We start from the raw sequence: 19,462 nt of genomic DNA, 5'->3' as shown, positions 1-19,462 counted from the left end.
AGGTTGTCAGCTCATTGATGGCACTTATTTGTTGTATCATATGAAATGGCTTACTGATTCTAATGTGTCCTTGCTCCACTCCATCATGATACATGATGTAAAAGGAAATTATGACCCATACATTGTTTCTGATAAGTATAAAATTCCATCTACCAAAAACCATGAGCGAGAAAGACACCTATCTGCTGGTGCTGTTAAAGAATTACTCCCTATACTGACAACAGCACCTCCTGGCCAAAATATTGTTTCAAGCAGTAACCAAAATAAGAAAAAGCTTAGTGATTTGTTATCCTCTATCAAATACTGGAGTAATAAAGAACATTCATTAATAAGAAGATGTCATTATTCACTCATGAGAAAGCTAATGTACAATACTTTCCTATACACTATTTTCAAATGTGGTAAGGATAACATCCAAATTGTTAGTAACAATACAGGACCTAGACATGTTGTTTTTAGCGCTGTACTTTTATTGTAAATGGACACTTTCTGTAGTTTCTTCTATGAAGAGATTTAATAGGCAGACAGTTGATAATTAAAGCAAGTGTCAATAATATGGGTAACAAGTGTTCAAATATACTTGCAATACAAGCTTTAATATGATTTTATTCTGTTTCTTATCCATTCCAGAAGGGTATGGCTGAAGCATGCACCTTGCAGCAGACACATGAAGATCTTGGCTTGAAATTGCTAGGTGAGAAATACATTGATAATTACCAGATAATGAAAGCTAGGTATTAAGTTTTTTCACTTTTGTATAGCAACAGGACATGTGACTCAATGGCTCAATGACGACACTAATTGTTTACAGCTAAAAGGAAAATCTCTTCTAACTTAAAGTTACTTCCACTAACAGATGAAGATCTGCAAAACCACATAAAATGTGCTCACTTGCAATTCATTTACTGAAAATAAGCAGAGCAGTTGTCACCTTCTACATATCTCATCGACTATGGTTGGAAAGTGGAAAATGACTCATCCATAACCTTAACTTTAATGAGTTCTATAGGCCCTTCCAAATTGATGGAATTAGTAGCATGCAGATGTATGACATGCGAGTTAAGTAACTGCAGCTGCATATCTCAAAATTTATCTTGCACAATATACTGTAAATGTACATCATCAGAGACATGTATGAATATTTTCATAGCCACTAAAAGTACCACGGACTGCATCAGCAGTGACGAAAGTGACGTTGAAGATGATGTTGACAAATTGACATGTACACACCTGAGGAAAATTTTAATTGATACCACAACAATATGTGCAACAAATGTAACATTAAACAAAGAATGGTGAAGGCAGTTTTTAACATGTTATTTTATCTATGCTGACAAACTTTTTCACATCAGACATATAACATTACCGGAATCTTGCAGTATACAAAAATGGGAAGTAGTTTTAAATATAAAATTGTAAACACTTAAAATCATTAAAGCTCATTATTTCTACTAAAGAATTATTAATTATTTTTCTGTATTCTTTGGAGAATTTTAAGATCCTTTGTATGTGGCATAAATTTCGACATGATATAGCTATCCATTTCTGAGAAAAAGGGGTCTTAACAGACAGATGGACAGACAGACAGACATATAACAAATGTCAAAAAATTATTTTTTTCATATGATATAATTACAAATTTAGTTTTTGGATTTTTTTCCTTCAGTTGTACTGTGAAATCTCAGCTCTTGCCCAATTTCATGATTATAGGCAAACAATAAGTACCTTATAGGTTCTGAAGATTAAGTTTGTGAGTATTAAAATGTGTGACACAAAAGGCCATTCTTCTGACTGTACTGACTTAAAAGCTTCAACTTTTCACACCACCAAGGGACTGTGGTTCCCAGTATGTGACATAAATATAAGGGTTCTGTTTAAACTAACTGAGATATGGAACTCTAAGAAAGCACGAATTCAACTCTGATGGCGTCTACAACACTGGTTGCCTACAGAACTTTACATCTAATCGCTAAATAGATGTCTTGCATTATTTTCATGCCATCTATTTTTAATGTTGCTTAAGATAACTGAAATTGAGAACAAAATGTATGTTGAAAGCTACTTTTTGGGTTGTTATGATAAAGAAACGGGTAGCATTTGGACATCATAAAAGATGCCTTAAATTAGTGTAAGGAATCAATTCATTATAGCTCAACACTCAAGTGGGATGGACATTGTCTCCCCATTTGGGCACATCACTGTACTACCCAGCAGAATTCCTAACTATGTAATTTCATATGGCATTGTGTTCCAGCCCATAGAGTTTGAGAAGGCCCCAACTCTTGAAGTGGATATCTTTTGGGCCTTGAAATTCCACAATTTTTTCCCTCTTCTAGACAAATGGTAAAATACAGCAACAGGGGGTGATGGGTAATTCAAAGAGTTCTAAAAATGATTAATTAAAATTAGAGATAAACAAATTAAAAATCTAATTGACACCATGGATCAAAGAAAAATCAAAGCAAACTCTTTAAAGAGTAACATGCAATGGGAATGTGTTAACCCCCCCCCCCTTTTATCCATTCTTGGAGCTTCCACAGCATGAAAATGAAGACACGTTCATGGCCATAGCAAGAATGCAAGCCCAATTCTCAGTGGTGCACAAGGCAAATTACTCAAGAATCATGAATCTTTACTGCCATTGATCTACAAGATGAAAAAGGCATTGTCTTGGTACATATCATAATAAAAATCACAGACACTGTAAACAGTGAACAGATACACTTCATAAACAAGCAATTTGTAAATACCATAAATATTAAAATGATGAATATAGTGTTCATTACACACTACAATTACAACTTGGTGAAAAAAGTTAACTTACTGAGCTACTAAATGTTCTCTGAAAACCAATCATACAGACTTTCTTTGGGAATTTTGAATGGCATGACCCAAACAGTTTCTGATAGTTTATTGAACATTTTTAAAGTATTCACGTTGTGTGAGCTGGCAGTTTTTGAGAGCCTGTACCTTAGTATGTCACAATCCGCCTTCATTCTAGTGTTGCAGTCATGAATTTCTTCCCAGACAATGCCTTTCATGTCACGACTTTTTTCTACAAATTGTACACAGACATATACAGGGTGTAGCTAAATTCTCATTATAGGCTTTGAGGAGTTATAGTGGAGACCAAGACAGTTAAGTTTAGCATAGGAATTCATGTCTGAAAACATACTGTTTTTTTGCTATGTGCAAAATACTACAATATATGTTGCTCTCTGACTCCTGCTGCTTCTCATCTGGGTCCACTTAGAAGTAGGGCTCAATGTTATGAACACCATCATCAACATAGATACGGTACCTCTGTACCATGTTCTGGTATACATGATCACCTATCACTCTAGTCCTCCACCATCCACCACAGTTACAACCAGCATCAGTAGGTCTTCCTCGAATGCCACAGGGTCTCATAAATCAAGTATTTCATGTGACTCTACAGGTAGTAGTCTTGCAGGTTCAAGTTGGGAGAATGTGCAGCCCAAGCAGTTGGGCCACCATGACCTATCCACTATTGTCCAAATCAACAGCAACACTCTAAAAATGAAATGTACATACAGCTTGAATTCTGTACTGTAATGAATGATTACAGCTGTACACAGTAGTAAAGTATAGGTACAGGTCACAAGCACAGCTGTGGCTACAAATCCCTTTGGGAAGACCACAAACTCAACTGAATGGCATGTAAACAAACCTGTAGTGGGCATGGGACATCAGGCGATCAGTGAATGATATACATAATACCGTAGTCAGTGGCACCAAAAGTGCAGGTATTAGAACATATGTTGTCGTATTTTGCATGTAGTGGAAAAATGTTACATCTCCACACATGAGTGCCTAAGCTAAAATTAACCATCTGCAGCACAAGTCCTCAATGTCTGTAAAGGGAATTTAGTTACACTCTCTTTATGTCTTGATTACAATGTTCAGTGGTCTTAGTCTTTTATAGAGAGGACAGCAGTGTTCTGTAGGAACAGTTTTATACTTTATGAGTTATGTTTTTCCTGTTTTTCAAACTTTTGATATGTGAGATGTATGGCCCCAAATGAGAATGCCATTATGTGACTGGAAAAGTTCGAAATACATTACTCCAAGATAGTCCACTCTAATCATGCCTCTAAGTTTACGAAGAAGATAGGAGACTCCTGAAATCTTTTTGCACACATGAATTACATGTTCTTCCCAGTTAAATTTGGATTTAAGATAGACTCCTAACAGTTTTACAAATTTATTTTTTATGGCATTAAGCAGCCCTAAAAGAAGTTGCTGTATTTTCTCTAGACTATAGAATAGTTTATGTGAGGAGAATCAGTGGAAGGCAGACTTGAGTGATTCCTGTGTAAATTTATCCAAAGCCGAGATGCTCTGATGTGAGGTGAGCAAGTTTGTGTCATCAGCATAGCATATGACAATGTGATTTACATAATGAGGTAGGTCAATCATCATGATGACTTGACCTACTGCTCTACAGACTTACTTGGGAATTTTTTTTGGTAGACCTGAACTGGTTCTCTGCACTGTTACACTATTAAATAAGCACAAATAAGTGTCACCAGCCTTATGTTGACCTGAAAGACTGTGATAAAACTCCTCACTGCACCAAAGTCAATTATTAAAGGCTATTTTACTACTCTTAGAAAGATTCCTAAATCTGAGCACTGGACTGGGATGTGTTCATACCACCTCCAAGTGGCTGCTAACATCTTCAGATGGTAAACTCCACAAAGATAAAACAGCATAACAGTTAAAGCAAATAAGGAAAAAGTCACACACACTCAGATTTACATGGAAACAAGTGCTATTTACTGTCTTCAATTAAACCTTGCCAAGTCCATCCCTTTTATGAAACTCCTATTCCAGCCAGCTAATGGCCCCACACTCATCTGTGAGGCTTCTTACTGTAGAGAACAACCACACTTACTAAACTGCAACACTCACCTATATTACTGGAACAGACTCAATCAGAATCCCTCGCCTGTGCACAGGAACACACTTTTGGATTTTCTGTATTGCAAGGTGTAATTTGGTTGATCACACAGAATCATCTGCTCCTCATGTCAGACATACATTATGTAAACACCATCTTCATCCCATGGGGCACACATCTTCTACACCCCACAAGAGACGGGGTCCGACTGCCCATTTCCGTGAAGTCCAAACCCTTCCAGGACTTTACAACGTACTACTTTTGGCCAATCAGCCTCATGAGCAGAATTCAGATATTTCCATTCACCATTTCTTGCTTCAACCAACAGAACTTTGCATTTACAAATGTCTGCTTGTGACTGTGTATGTGCGGATGGATATGTGCGTGTGTGCGAGTGTATACCTGTCCTTTTTTCCCCCTAAAGTAAGTCTTCCCGCTCCCGGGATTGGAACGACTCCTTACCCTCTCCCTTAAAACCCACATCCTTTCGTCTTTCCCTCTCCTTCCCTCTTTCCTGATGAAGCAACCGTTGGTTGCGAAAGCTTGAATTCTGTGTGTATGTTTGTGTTTGTTTGTGTGTCTATCAACCTGCCAGCGCTTTCGTTTGGTAAGTCACATCATCTTTGTTTTTAGATATATTTTTCCCACATGGAATGTTTCCCTCTATTATATTCGTATCATTAATTTGAACCCAACAATTACATTTGAAATCCGAATTTGTATGACCTGAAATAAACTTTTCAGATGATATTGTTACAAAGCAGTGAATACAGAAGGATCCATAAAAATTGAAGTAACAGACAATTTCCTTGTAATAGTTCATAAGAAACTGTTAACAGTGATTTTAGGTCTTTTTGCAGGTTCTACTGAAAATTTTCGACAAATCAAATTTAAACTGTTTCTTAAGGAAGAACAGATTATATGACACAGGAGTTTTGACAAAGAAAATGAGATTTAATACAAAGTAATTTTTGTAGGTCCAATTTTAAATATCCCTTTGAATTAGCTAGAGACAGTAATAGGTACAACCTTTGAATTGAGCTTTCTCAAGAAGTGAAAAATGGTAATTATAAAGCAAAGAGAACCACTGCGCTTTTTAGCATGGCACTGATACAATTTGAAAGAAACTACAGCATTTTAGAGTGCAAAGACCGAGTTATCACATAAGGATACAAAAAGTTTAAAAATTTATTTTGGAGGCATAAGACTAAAATATTTACTGATCAAAAAAGACTTTTTTGAATAGTGCAGACTCCTGTATATCTGGCTGATGAGATGATTATTGTCTTTAAAACAGGTTAAGTTTACTAAATGATTACAGAGTTATGTAGCAAATTATTTGAATAGTTTCCTTGAATAAATGGGAGCCAATAACTGTGCAAGAGCTTACGGCCATCATTATTAACAATAACAGAAAGCAGGAAACAGACAGAAGATATTTGAAAAAACCCTGGGTAGAACTGAAGTGAAGAGGAACACCTGAAATTCAGAATGATATTAATTAGAAAGAGAGGTAATAATAACTTGTCCACATAAAATTGTTAATGATTTTGGGGGAGGGGAGGGGGGAGGGGGAAGGAGGAATATTCAGAAGACTGCATGATATGTTGGCCTGAGAAGTGCAATAACGAGGTCATAAGCTATATCCATTTATACTACAGGCTCTGTCATATAAAGAAATTAGGTGAAAGTGCAGTTTTCAGAAACCTGTCCAACCCAGCACAGGATAGAATAAACACTTGTGACAAGTGTCAAAGATTTAATATGTCTAACTTAAATAAAGTATATCAAACCAGTAGATGCAGACAAAACGTAGGCCATAGATTGGTTCACACATTAACACAAGGTGAGAGGAAATTTTTGCCATATTTTTGTCACTACTGACATACATTCAAAATTCATAAAGCTGTACTCAATACCATAAGCAACTGACAAGGCTGTATATATGAGAAACAGGCTAAAAATAATTTGTGTCCAGTACACAAGGCAAAGTTATTTCTCCTAGCGAATAAATTATATGACTGCATGGTGTCTGTTCTTTTGGAAATGCAGGAAAGAACAGATACCACACTGAAACCACAGTTGTGATACATGTTATGCAAATTGAAGGTGGAGGGGGGAGAAAGGAAAGGAGAGGGAAAGAACTATTGATGCCAGCGGCATCTGGACTTTAAGCAGAATCAGTGGTGTCAAGTGAAAATTAGTGCCAGACATGGATTCAAACCTGGGATCTCCTGCTTACTAGGCAGTTGCATTAACCACACCACCATTAAGACACAGTGTTTATCACACTTGCACGTGCTATCCCAGCAAGCTTCCTGTGGCGATCTCAAAGCAGTGAGCTTGGAGAACACAGATGGGGATTGCGAATAGGTGGCACTAGGTGGGTCAGCTGGAAGGCGTGCCGAGATAAGCACTGTATTTGGATGGCAAGGTAATTAATGTAACTGCCTAGTAAGCTGGAGATGCTGGGTTAAAATCCTGGTCTGGCACACATTTTCAATCATCACCACTGATTCTGCATAAAGTCCCAATGCAGATGATATCAACAGTTTCCTTTCCTTCCTCCCTCCCTCCACCTTAAATTTACATAATATATCTCATAGTTGCAGATTCTAAATGGTGTCCTCTTTCGGACATGTCTGAAAGAACCGACACTTCACATTCATGTAATTAATTTGTCTTGATGGGCACTGAATGCATCAACCTCAGTGCTGATGCACAATTAGGTTTGACCTCCTGAGAGAAACTCAAAGGAGCGAGCATGGAGGACATGGAAGGGGACTGTGAATGCAAACATTTTCAATCAGTGCTACTGATTCTGCATAAAGTTGTGATGCAGCTGACATCAATAGTTCCTCCCTTTCCTTTTATTTCTCCCCCCTCCACCTTCAGACTAGATAACATGTATCACAGCTGCAGATTCCATGATATCTATTCTTTCAGACATATCTGAAAGAGCAGATATCACACACTCATATAATGAATGTTTTTGTTTCTTTTCCTGTGAGAAACCACCTCCAAAGTTTATCCCCTTACTTATTACTAACCCTGTGTAGATCAATGGCATATTCCTACTATAAAAGAATGAAAGTTTGTATTTATCTAGAATTCTGTAAAGAATAATATAATATTAGTGGTTTTAATGTATAGATGAAATATCTGTGTGACAGGTTTGTATATACTAATGCTTTAAATGGACCTTTCCTCACATTAGCAAATATGAATGCATATTACATGTTTCTGAATAATTATGCTTGTACTCCTCTTGCTAATTTGAAGAACAGTCACTTCTGAATTTCATGTGAGTGAAAAGATAATTTAACTATTTAAATGTATAATATCTGAAAGTAGTTTGATGAGTTCCAAATTCTGCCAGTTAACAACATAGATGTGTACACTGCCCGTAAAATCCAAACTTTGACCTATTACATTTTATAACACACTTTCATCTTTTTTTTTTTTTTTTTTTTTTTTTTTTTTTTTTTATTATGAGGAAGAACTTGTGATAAAATTGGGGAACATTACTACAGATGGAACTATATATATATATTTTTTCCACTTTGTTGCTGTTGTATAGTAAATTATTTGATTGCAAAAAAGCCAGTGATTATTGCAATTTTGATACCTGTGTATTGAAGGTACAAGGGTTGAATGAAAAGTAATGCCTCCATCTTCGTTAATTTGGAGAGGATGGGAATATTTTAATAAATCAAATGCAGGAATAATCCTTTGAATGTGATCTTTAATTACCAGCATTCACTTTTCCATATAATCACCAGCCAATTGGATACATTTCTGCCATTGATGAACAAGTTTTCTGAAGCTGTTTCCAAAACCACAGTCTCGCAGTTATCTCAATGTCTTCATCAGAAGCATAATGATATCCCTGCAGATAGCCTTTCATCATCGGGAACAGATGGAAGTCAGACGGTGCTAAATCTGGGCTGTATGGCGGATGCCATACGGTGGTGAGATTCAGTCTCTGATGTTCTGCTGTGGTGGCACGTGAAGTGTGCGGATTGGCATTGTCATGCTGCAAGAAAACATTTCCCTTTTTCTTTCGGACTCTTGTTAGCCGTCATTTCAGAGTTCGCAGCGTTGTGACGTAATGCTCTGAATTTATTGTTGTTCCACGATCAAGGAAATCAGCATGGATAACGCCAGTGTCCCAAAACAATGTGGCCTTGATTTTTCCAGCTAAGGGCTGTGTCTTGAATTTCTTTTTCTGGGGCGAATCTTTGTGTCGATATTCCATATACTGACGTATCGTCTCTGGGTTGTACTGGTGTACCCACGTTTCCATTGAATGGAGAGAGGCGTCACCTTCATTCTCGTAACTTGAGAGGAGTTCCTGGCAAATTCCAAGTCTGTGCGCTTTCAGTTCAGGAGTCAGCATCAGGGTTACCCACAGATCTTCCGACAGCCAAGCAAAGCAATAATGTGACCCAGACGTTCTTGTGAAATACCGATTGTGCTTGCAATTTCTCTCTGAGTGATACCTGCTGTCAAGAATTCTATGACTGCACGTTGCTTAAATCCCATTGACCGACCGTCTGCACAAGGTTCCATACTTTACACTGGAACAACACAACCGTTCAATGCAGGCTGCCTGCCAACTGGAGCTGTAGAAGAGAGGCTATGGAATAAGCCAGTACCTGCCACATACCAATGCTACCAACTGTTGAAGACTTACAAAGGTGGAGGCATTACTTTTCATTCAACCCTCGTATATATACATTGAAAGTGTCAGTCAAAAGGAAATATGTAATTCCAATGAAAATATCAATAAATTAAAATGCTATAAATCTTGAACAGAGATGTCAAGTATTGTCATAATCAAATGTCTACAGTCAATGCATGCTGAGCGTCCTGCTTGTTACAAAGAGAACTGGCATGAGAGTTGATGCACTGGGATGAAATGCTGACTACTGAGCAATGAGATTGGTTAATCAGCTCTCAGTCTTCCAAAGCAGTGAGATGATGAGAGGAAGATATTATTTCAAGTTCAAATGATGATGAACTTGCAATTACTGGATGGTATAAGTTAAACACTACTGCAACAATGCTACAAATCTGGTAACGCTGCAACTATGCTATGTAAGCCAAGTTCAGTTTTAACTGACAGTAAACCTGAACCTCTAATTTGAAGTCACAGAAAAGGTTTATATAATTGATTTAAAATACAGACCTATGTAAGTTTTATGACTGAAACAGCCATAAGAGTAATTCACATCTTCCAGGCAGAGCACGGTTCACCAATCCATTAGTGCTTACGAGTTTGCCTAAAATGCATTTCTTCCTAAAAACATTGTATACACCATTCACGAGAAAAAGTTCTTTTGTAGTGGCTGTGAGACGTCCTGTGTAATGACAAAATTCAGAAAACAAATGTGATGCAAATTGAAGCACACTGTACCTTGAATCTGAGGTTTCCAACAGGTGGCTGGGCGTAGCGAACTCCTCTGAAAGAATATATTGGTTTTCCAGTTCTGGATGCAATAACTGAGCCCCTCAAAGATCCCAATGGAGTTCTAACAACTGGTGGTGGTATTTTAGCAAATTCTTCTTGTCCTAATAAATATTCAGCCACACCATCTGCACAAAAGAAAAACATTTCAGTAAGTATCAAAAACGAATATTAATCAGCTATCTACTAATGACAGTTCCACCAACATACTTAGCAAATGAGTGAAATATACAGTATGTTTTAGACAGTGAGGCATCATTACTCGAGTAAGAGTGCCATTTGGGTGAATGCACAAGCCCTGTCTATGCATGGATGGATAACTGCTGGTCAGCAGGCTGTGGCTTCCAGCTCAGTGACTGTCAGGGCTGCTCAACCCACTATAATGGACCAGACTGACAACGGACAACGAAATGGGCTGCGACAAGGTCACCCAGAGAAACGCAGATGCCACCATCTCGTCAACACAAAATGAACAGAAACAGCAACTTGGTGGCCATCCGCCACTCTGTCAACCCAATTCCCACCTCTGAAACTGTGGCAACACTTGCCCCCAAAGAGGCAGCAATGTAAGCCCCAAAGGCCACGGAAACAGAGGCTGCAAACCGTAAGAGATGCATAACATCAGCCTTTTCACAATCAAAAAGAGAAGCTCAAATGAAACAAAGAAGGACTTATGTGTAAGAGAGCAAGAAGCAAATGACAATGTCAGACGTGGGATACGTGCATCAAAATATGTTCCTGGTGCACAGGTATCAACCAAAGCCACCTGTCACGCAATCTCTGACGCCAACTTCAAGAGAGAAGATAACTGCGAAGAAGAAGACGCCACCCCTGCGTCATTGGCAACATATTCATCGCACTAATACTGAAAACACGTACTCATCATGATCACATAATGAAGAACAGTCTCAAACATAGTTACCCAACCTCTGCTAGAGAACCCAAGCCTCCATCGATTGCTGTCCACTATGTAGGAAAATAACTGACCTATACAAGACCTGAGCGCCATCCTCGTATCCTCTGCAAGGAACTGCACTTAGGTTTTCTTTTAGCCAGAGGGGTTGGGTTGTTTGGGGGAAGAGACCAAACAGCAAGGTCATCGGTCTCAACGGATTAGGGAAGGACGAGGAAGGAAGTCAGCCGTGCCCTTTCAAAGGAACCGGAAAACCTAAATCAGGATGGCCAGACGCGGGATTGAACAGTCGTCCTCCCAAATTTAGCCAGAACCAGCATACAAGAATATGATATGAACACTCAAAGATTACAACAATGTCCAAAGAAATGAAACCTGGATACTGCACCTACACTCTCCACAATGAGCGCTCTAAAGAAGATCGTGATTAGAAGACTCCCAATCAATGCTATCTGAACTATCTGAAAATGACACTCGAGGCACAATGTCGTGTGAGTGGAATACACAAGACAAAGAAAATCAATCATCGCCATAGACACTGCCGAGAACAGAAGCATCACAAAACATCAAGTGGGTACCAGCAGCTGACGTCAGCACTGAGGGACTAAAGCCCAGAAGAGGACCAAAACAACGTTTCACTACATAGCAGTACGTCTGCATGATGTGTAAAATGTGCCGGCAATCACAGCAGCAGCAAACGCAAACAAAAGTTTTAAAAGAAGAAGCTGATGTGTTCCACTTGCTGTGGAGATCATGCTGTGAGTTGTACAGGTTAACATCCCCCAACAGCATAGCTGGCACAAGGAATCAGTGCTGAGAAAGACAGGAGTCACCCTCGTAACATCCATTTCAAATGGTGCACAATCGCCGTCACCTACTCTCACCGAGACGACCAGTGAGCAGTGCAGAAACGAAGCCATGTCGTCAAACGACGGAAATGCATCCCAGAGAAGTCAGACAAGTCATCGCACCCAAGATTCGAATTGAAAGAAGATAAGGAAAGTTCTCCGGAGAGTGGCATGGAAAGGAATACATGTGAAACACTGACAAGAAGGCGTATCCGTAAAGACATAACGGAATAATTTCCATGGTACTAAAGTGAACTGTTAAGTGTAAAAATTGGAATACATTCAGCAAATAATGGAAGACGTAGGTTGCAAGCGCTACTCTGAGATAGACAGGCTTGCACAGGGAAGAAACTCGTGGTAGGCCACATCAATCAAACAATTCAGAAGACCGATGACTTACGAAAAAGAGAGAGAGATAGGAGAATCGAACTAAAATTAAAAAATGATGATAAATTTAAAAATTGTGAGTTTTTCTTTAAGAAATCTCGTTCGTTGAAGATGTGCAAAATTGTTATATATCCGTCTTACAGCTATTGCCTACGAAGTATCTTTATTTTTATTTCTACACCCACGCGTGGTAGGAATTAACAAAAGCAAGTGAGGTAACAATGGGAATAATCAGATGAACCAGCAGTTAATTGTTAACTTTTTACAAATACATTATTGAACAACATTTAAGCGTCTTTCCTGAAGGCACGCCCATTGTTCGTTCTTTACACATTAAAAGAATCAGTTGTGTCATAAAGGGACGTTAAACACAAACGCAAAAAAATTATATCTTCCTTGAAAAATAATCTACGATACAGTCAGTATCTTTATGACGAAAAATACAAAATTAAAGATAGATATCTATAGCCGGAATATACGAGATTTTAGTAACTGTAAACAATGCATATCTGATAAGGAAAGACTGTTTACATGTTAACCAACTCTGGGCAAAACTATTAAGCTATAATAAAATAAAGCGAATCCGTCGATCGACAAACTACTACATGTGTACGTGGTCCCATTAAGAATGGTACCCATGGTGAGAGTTCCATCTCGAAAATGTTGACTTGTTGTTGTTGTTGTGGTCTTCAGTCCTGAGACTAGTTTGATGCAGCTCTCCATGCGACTCTATCTTGTGCAAGCCTCTTCATCTCCCAGTACCTGCTGCAACCTACATCCTTCTGAATCTGTTTAGTGTATTCATCTCTTGGTCTCTCTCTACGATTTTTAACCTCCACGCTGCCCTCCAATACTAAATTGGTGATCCCTTGATGCCTCAGAACATGTCCTACCAACCGATCCCTTCTTCTAGTTAAGTTGTGCCACAAAATTCTCTTCTCCCCACTTCTATTCAGTACCTCGTCATTAGTTATATGATCTACCCATCTAATCTTCAGCATTCTTCTGTAGCACCACATTTCGAAAGCTTCTATTCTCTTCTTGTCCAAACTAGTTATCGTCCACGTTGCACTTCCATACATGGCTACACTCCATACAAATACTTTCAGAAACGACTTCCTGACACTTAAATCTATACTCGATGTTAACAAATTTCTCTTCTTCAGAAACGCTTTCCTTGCCATTGCCAGTCTACATTTGATATCCTCTCTACTTCGACCATCATCAGTTATTTTGCTCCCCAAATAGCAAAACTCTTTTACTACTTTAAGTGTCTCATTTCCTAATCTAATTCCCTCAGCATCACCCGATTTAATTCGACTACATTCCATTATCCTCGTTTTGCTTTTGTTGATGTTCATCTTATACCCTCTTTTCATGGCACTGTCCATTCCATTCAACTGCTCTTCCAAGTCCTTTGCTGTCTCTGACAGAATTACAATGTCATCGGCGAACCTCAAAGTTTTTATTTCTTCTCCATGGATTTTAATACCTACTCCAAATTTTTCTTTTGTTTCCTTTACTGCTTGCTCAACACACAGATTGAATAACATCGGGGATAGGCTACAACCCTGTCTCACTCCCTTCCCAACCACTGCTTCCCTTTCGTGCCCCTCGACTCTTATAACTGGCATCTGGTTTCTGCACAAATTGTAAATAGCCTTTCGCTCCCTGTATTTTACCCCTGCCACCTTCAGAATTTGAAAGAGAGTATTCCAGTCAACATTGTCAAAAGCTTTCTCTAAGTCTACAAATGCTAGAAAGGTAGGTTTGCCTTTCCTTAATCTAGCTTCTAAGATAAGTCGTAGGGTCAGTATTGCCTCATGTGTTCCAATATTTCTAAGGAATCCAAAATGATCTTCCCCAAGGTCAGCTTCTACCAGTTTTTCCATCGTCTGTAGAGAATACGCGTTAGTATTTTGCATCCGTGACTTATTAAACTGATTGTTCGGTAATTTTCACACCTGTCAACACCTGCTTTCTTTGGGATCGGAATTATTATATTTTTCTTGAAGTCTGAGGGTATTTCGCCTGTCTCATACATCTTGCTCACCAGATGGTAGAGTTTTGTCAGGACTGGCTCTCCCAAGGGCGTCAGTAGTTCTAATGGAATGTTGTCTACTCCCGGGGCCTTGTTTCGACTCAGGTCTTTCAGTGCTCTGTTAAACTTTTCCTGCAGTATCGTATCTCCCAATTCATCTTCATCTACATCCTCTTCCATTTCCATAATATTGTCGTCAAGTACATTGCCCTTGTATAGACCCTCTATATACTCCCTCCACCTTTCTGCTTTCCCTTCTTTGCTTAGAATTGGGTTTCCATCTGAGCTCTTGATATTCATACAAATGGTTCTCTTTTCTCCAAAGGTCTCTTTAATTTTGCTGTAGGCAGTATCTATCTTACCCCTAGTGAGATAACCCTGTACATCCTTACATTTGTCCTCTAGCCATCCCTGCTTAGCCATTTTGCATTTCCTGTCGATCTCGTTTTTGAGACGTTTGTATTCCTTTTTGCCTGCTTCATTTACTGCATTTTTATATTTCTTCTGTTACCCAAGGATTTCTACTAGCCCTCGTCTTTTTACCTACTAGGTCCTCTGCTGCCTTCACTACTTCATCTCTCAAAGCTACCCATTCTTCTTCTATTGTATTTCTTTCCCCCATTCCTGTCAATTGTTCCCTTAGGCTCTCCCTGAAACTCTGTACAACCTCTGGTCCTTTCACTTTATCCAGATCCCATCTCCTTAAATTTCCCCCATTTTGCAGTTTCTTCAGTTTTAATCTACAGTTCATAACCAATAGATTGTGGTCATAGTCCACATCTGCCCCTGGAAATGTCTTACAATTTAAAACCTGGTTCCTAAATCTCTGTCTTACTATTATGTAATGTATCTGAAACCTGTCAGTAACTCCAGGCTTCTTCCATGTATACAACCTTCTTTTATGATTCTTGAACCAAGTGTTAGCTATGATTAAGTTGTGCTCTGTGCAAAATTCTATCAGGCGGCTTCCTCTTTCATCGTTTCCTTCTCTCCCTTTTCCTACACTCGAATTCCAGTCACCCATGACCATTAAATTTTCGTCTCCCTTCACTATCTGAACAATTTCTTTTATTTCATCATACATTTCTTCAATTTCTTTGTCATCTGCAGAGCTAGTTGGCATATAAACTTGTACGACTGTAGTAGGCGTGGGCTTCGTGTCTGTCTTGGCCACAATAATGCGTTCACAATGCTGTTTGTAGTAGCTTACCCGCACTCCTATTTTTTTATTCATTGTTAAACCCACTCCTGCATTACCCCTATTTGATTTTGTATTTATAACCCTGTATTCACGTGACCAGAAGTCTTGTTCCTCCTGCCACCGAACTTCACTAATTCCCACTATATCTAACTTTAACCTATCCATTTCCCTTTTTAAATTTTCTAACCTATGACTTATAGGGTATTAAAATGTCAGCTTCTCTGTTCCCACATCATTAGGTACAAACCTCTTCATAAACCTCAACTGGCAACACAATATAGTTGCACAACAAAACACACTCACCAAAATTTTATTCCTTCACATTTCAAATAATGGTTAACGTCAGACGCTAATTTAAATTAGCGTATTGTATTATGTTCCTGTTAGTTTGCTGAAAAAGTGTTAGAGGGTACTGTGTGGCCACTAGTATCGCTACTTGTCTGTAGAAGTAGGGAATATTCGTCATTGGAACTACTGTTAACGAACGTGATCTAGCAGGGTGTTGCGTGAGCTACCTTCATTTCCGGAACGTTCTAGATGAGTCTTGCTATGTTCTAATAGGAACATATCGCATAAATATTTCCATATCCATCGCAAGAAACCGCTCCAAACGATCGCGCGAAACTCAAAGTCGCTGGCTTGCGGTCTAATGGACACCGCGCTGTTTCATTGTTGAACCAAAACCCCTCCCTCCCTCCCACCACTGTGATACGATTTCAGTTTCTGTTCTTTAGTCATCACTCAGCTCGGTTCGGCATCTCATCGCGTTAAGGGTTGTGTAAACTCATTGTAAGTTGTAAGTGAACAGTGGTGCATGATTGTGGTTTGCATAGACGTTTGTGCGTTGCGAATGTAAAAGCGCAGTGTATACAGTGGCAAAATGACCGATACACGTGTACCTCATAAGCGAATGAAAACTACAAATGAAAGTGGAGGTGCCGAAGAAGATACTGTCTATGATGAGGTATCACAGGAATAGGGTGAGTCAAACGCAACCATCACTATTAAAAATTCCAGTAGTTGTGCTGATGGAGAAAATAAAGACGAAGCCAGTACCTCTGCTGGCTTCAAGTGCGTTGATGAAAAGGGTAGTAGTATCCTGGTCAGTATTCCCGATGTCGGAAATTACATTGAAAAAAAAAAAAAAAAAGGATATTGACAATTGCTTAAAGTATAAGAATTTTAAGAATGACATAGACAGCACAAAAAGAACATTTCGACCAGACTGGCTGTCATTATATCCGTGATGGTCTATTCTAAAGCAGTTAAAGGTGCTCTCTGCAAGTTTTGTTTGCTTTTCCGCCCACGCATAACGCATGGTAGTCATCATGGCGCATTCATAAGCCGCCCATTCACAAGTTTCAAAAAGATCCATGAATGTGCAAAAATGCATATGAATTCCGAGTGGCATAAAGATGCAATAGAAAAGTCAAATAATTTCATTAGTGTTGTGACAAACAAAACAAAGTGTGGAAGAACTCGCCAACGAGAATTTTGCGAAATCAGTACAAACTAATCGTGCAAAGTTAAAATCAATTGTTTCTTGTGTATTGTTTTGTGCATTACATGACTTACCTTTAAGAGGAAAAACAAATTCAAATGCTGTATTTGATGATTTGTTACAGATAGGTGACGAAACAATGCGGAAACATTTTGAGGGTGCGCCTAAAAATGCTACCTATGTTTCTCATAGAACCCAAAATGATTTAATTGATGTATGCGCCGAAATACTAAGAAATGATTGGATTAATACCATCAATAACAGCGAATCATTTTCAGTTTTGGCAGACGAAACAATGGATATTGCAGGCGCAGAACAACTTTCTCTTTCTTCACGTTATTTAGACCTTGCAACTATTGTTGTCAGAGAAGACTTCCTTGGATTTACACCATTGGCAAATAGATGCAAAACATATTTCCAACACAATAATATCTACTTTATCTGCTTGGGGTTTAAATCTAGATAAAATGGTAGGACAAGGCTATGACGGGCGCAGTACGATGGCCGGTAAAATTGGCGGAATACAGAAGATAATTGCTGAGAAATATCCCAAGGCTCGCTTCTATCATTGTGCTAGCCATAGACTTAATGTAGCTGTGAATGATTTGAACACCTTACCAGAGGTTAGAAATGCCATTGGTGTTATCAAAGAAGGAATTTCTTTTTTCCGGGGGAGCACGCAAAGGAAAGTTCTAATTGGGAACCTTCAAAAACTGTGTGAGACACGCTGGTATGAGAAGCATAAGTCGATAAGGAAATTTAATGATAAGTTTTTAGAAATTGTTGAAGCATTAGCAATTTTACATAAAGAAGGAGATCGCGAAACTAGGCAGAAAGCCTGCTAACTTTACAGCACACTTACTTCAACATTTATTGTTACATTAAAAGTCATAGCAAAATATTCAGCCAAACTACAACCCGTCACCAATATCCTACAATCAGTAAGCATTAACTTGTTAGAAGTTTCAGAACACACTCAAGGAATTGTAGAAATGTTATTGGATGACAGAGAAAATGCGGAAGCCGAATTTGAAATTATAATGAAAAATGCTGAAAGCAACTATAGTGCACTTGGAATACATGTCACTGGCATTCGACAACTGCGAGTTTTGCACGACAAATGCATCGTTTAAATCATCCATCAGTTTCTGTCACTGAGTACTACAGAAAATCTCTCTTTATTCCATATTTGGATTCCCTAGTCCAGTCCTTGCAAGAACGGTTTTCAGAAGAAAACAAGGCATCTTTTGAGATTTTCTGCTTGCACCTAAAGGTAATGAAATCCCAAAGCGGCCTAGATATGAAAAGGATAATTGAAAATATCAAACGATTTTATGGCGATCTTTTAGATAACTTTGCTGAAGAATCACGACCATGGATCAGTATTTGGAAACGCGATAAAGCAACTGAAGGAGATATTGCTGAATTAAGCCTGACTGATCTACTGGACAAAGCCAAATTCTTGCCCGGCGTAGCTTCAGCCTTGAAGATAGCCCTTAGCTTACCGGCAACCACCTGCTCTGCGGAAAGATCGTTCAGGTACTTAATTACCACAGTAACATTTTTCTGATTGTAATTATTTAATTAGAAAGACTTTGAAACAATTTATTGAATCAGATGATACATTTCTTCTAATTATTTTTAAATCTTGTTTGAAATGTTATCACAATAGAGTAATTGAAGAAGGTTACACTGTATGAATTAGTATAGGCCTACGTCATGTTTGTTTGCAGCACTCTCAGGCACGTGAAAACGTGGCTAAGAACTACCATGGCAGATAATCGACTCAGTTGTTTATGTATGGTGCTAGTTCATCGTGATAAGATAAAATCACAGGAGGAGTCCTTTATCGAAAAAGTGGTAGATAGTTATGGGAAGGACCCAAGACGAATTCAATTTCTGTTTAAGTAATGCATGTATGTGAGTAGTCAAGTTTTGCACATTATTAGTAACAGAACCGATTTCCACAATCGTATACCTTCTTTTGTTCTTAATATTAAATTTACAACAGTATTTCAAACTACATTAATATGTTTCTAACAATAAAACAGTCACATCATCCTTTCAACCAAAGTTCACAACATTTGTTAAGACATGAATCTGTTATGGGTTGTGGAAATTATTGTGTACATTTAGTTTTTACTTTACAAAATAGAAAGTAAAGCCCTGTTTCTTTT

At 38.4% G+C, this 19,462-nt stretch overlaps 1 protein-coding gene across 1 annotated transcript in view; it reads right to left on the bottom strand.

Annotated features, from left to right (window-relative positions):
* LOC124547545 (esterase E4-like) overlaps window positions 1–19,462 on the bottom strand; it is a 244,047-nt gene that overhangs the window by 196,220 nt on the left and 28,365 nt on the right. The window contains exon 2 of the mRNA XM_047125113.1: window positions 10,344–10,522. Within this exon, the coding sequence (XP_046981069.1) occupies window positions 10,344–10,522 (179 nt within the window). The remainder of the gene's footprint in view (window positions 1–10,343; window positions 10,523–19,462) is intronic.

The sequence above is a fragment of the Schistocerca americana genome, chromosome 1 (assembly GCF_021461395.2).
Source record: "Schistocerca americana isolate TAMUIC-IGC-003095 chromosome 1, iqSchAmer2.1, whole genome shotgun sequence".
NCBI classification, from domain to species: Eukaryota; Metazoa; Arthropoda; class Insecta; order Orthoptera; family Acrididae; genus Schistocerca; species Schistocerca americana.
This window is presented reverse-complemented; position numbering and strand designations above follow the sequence as displayed.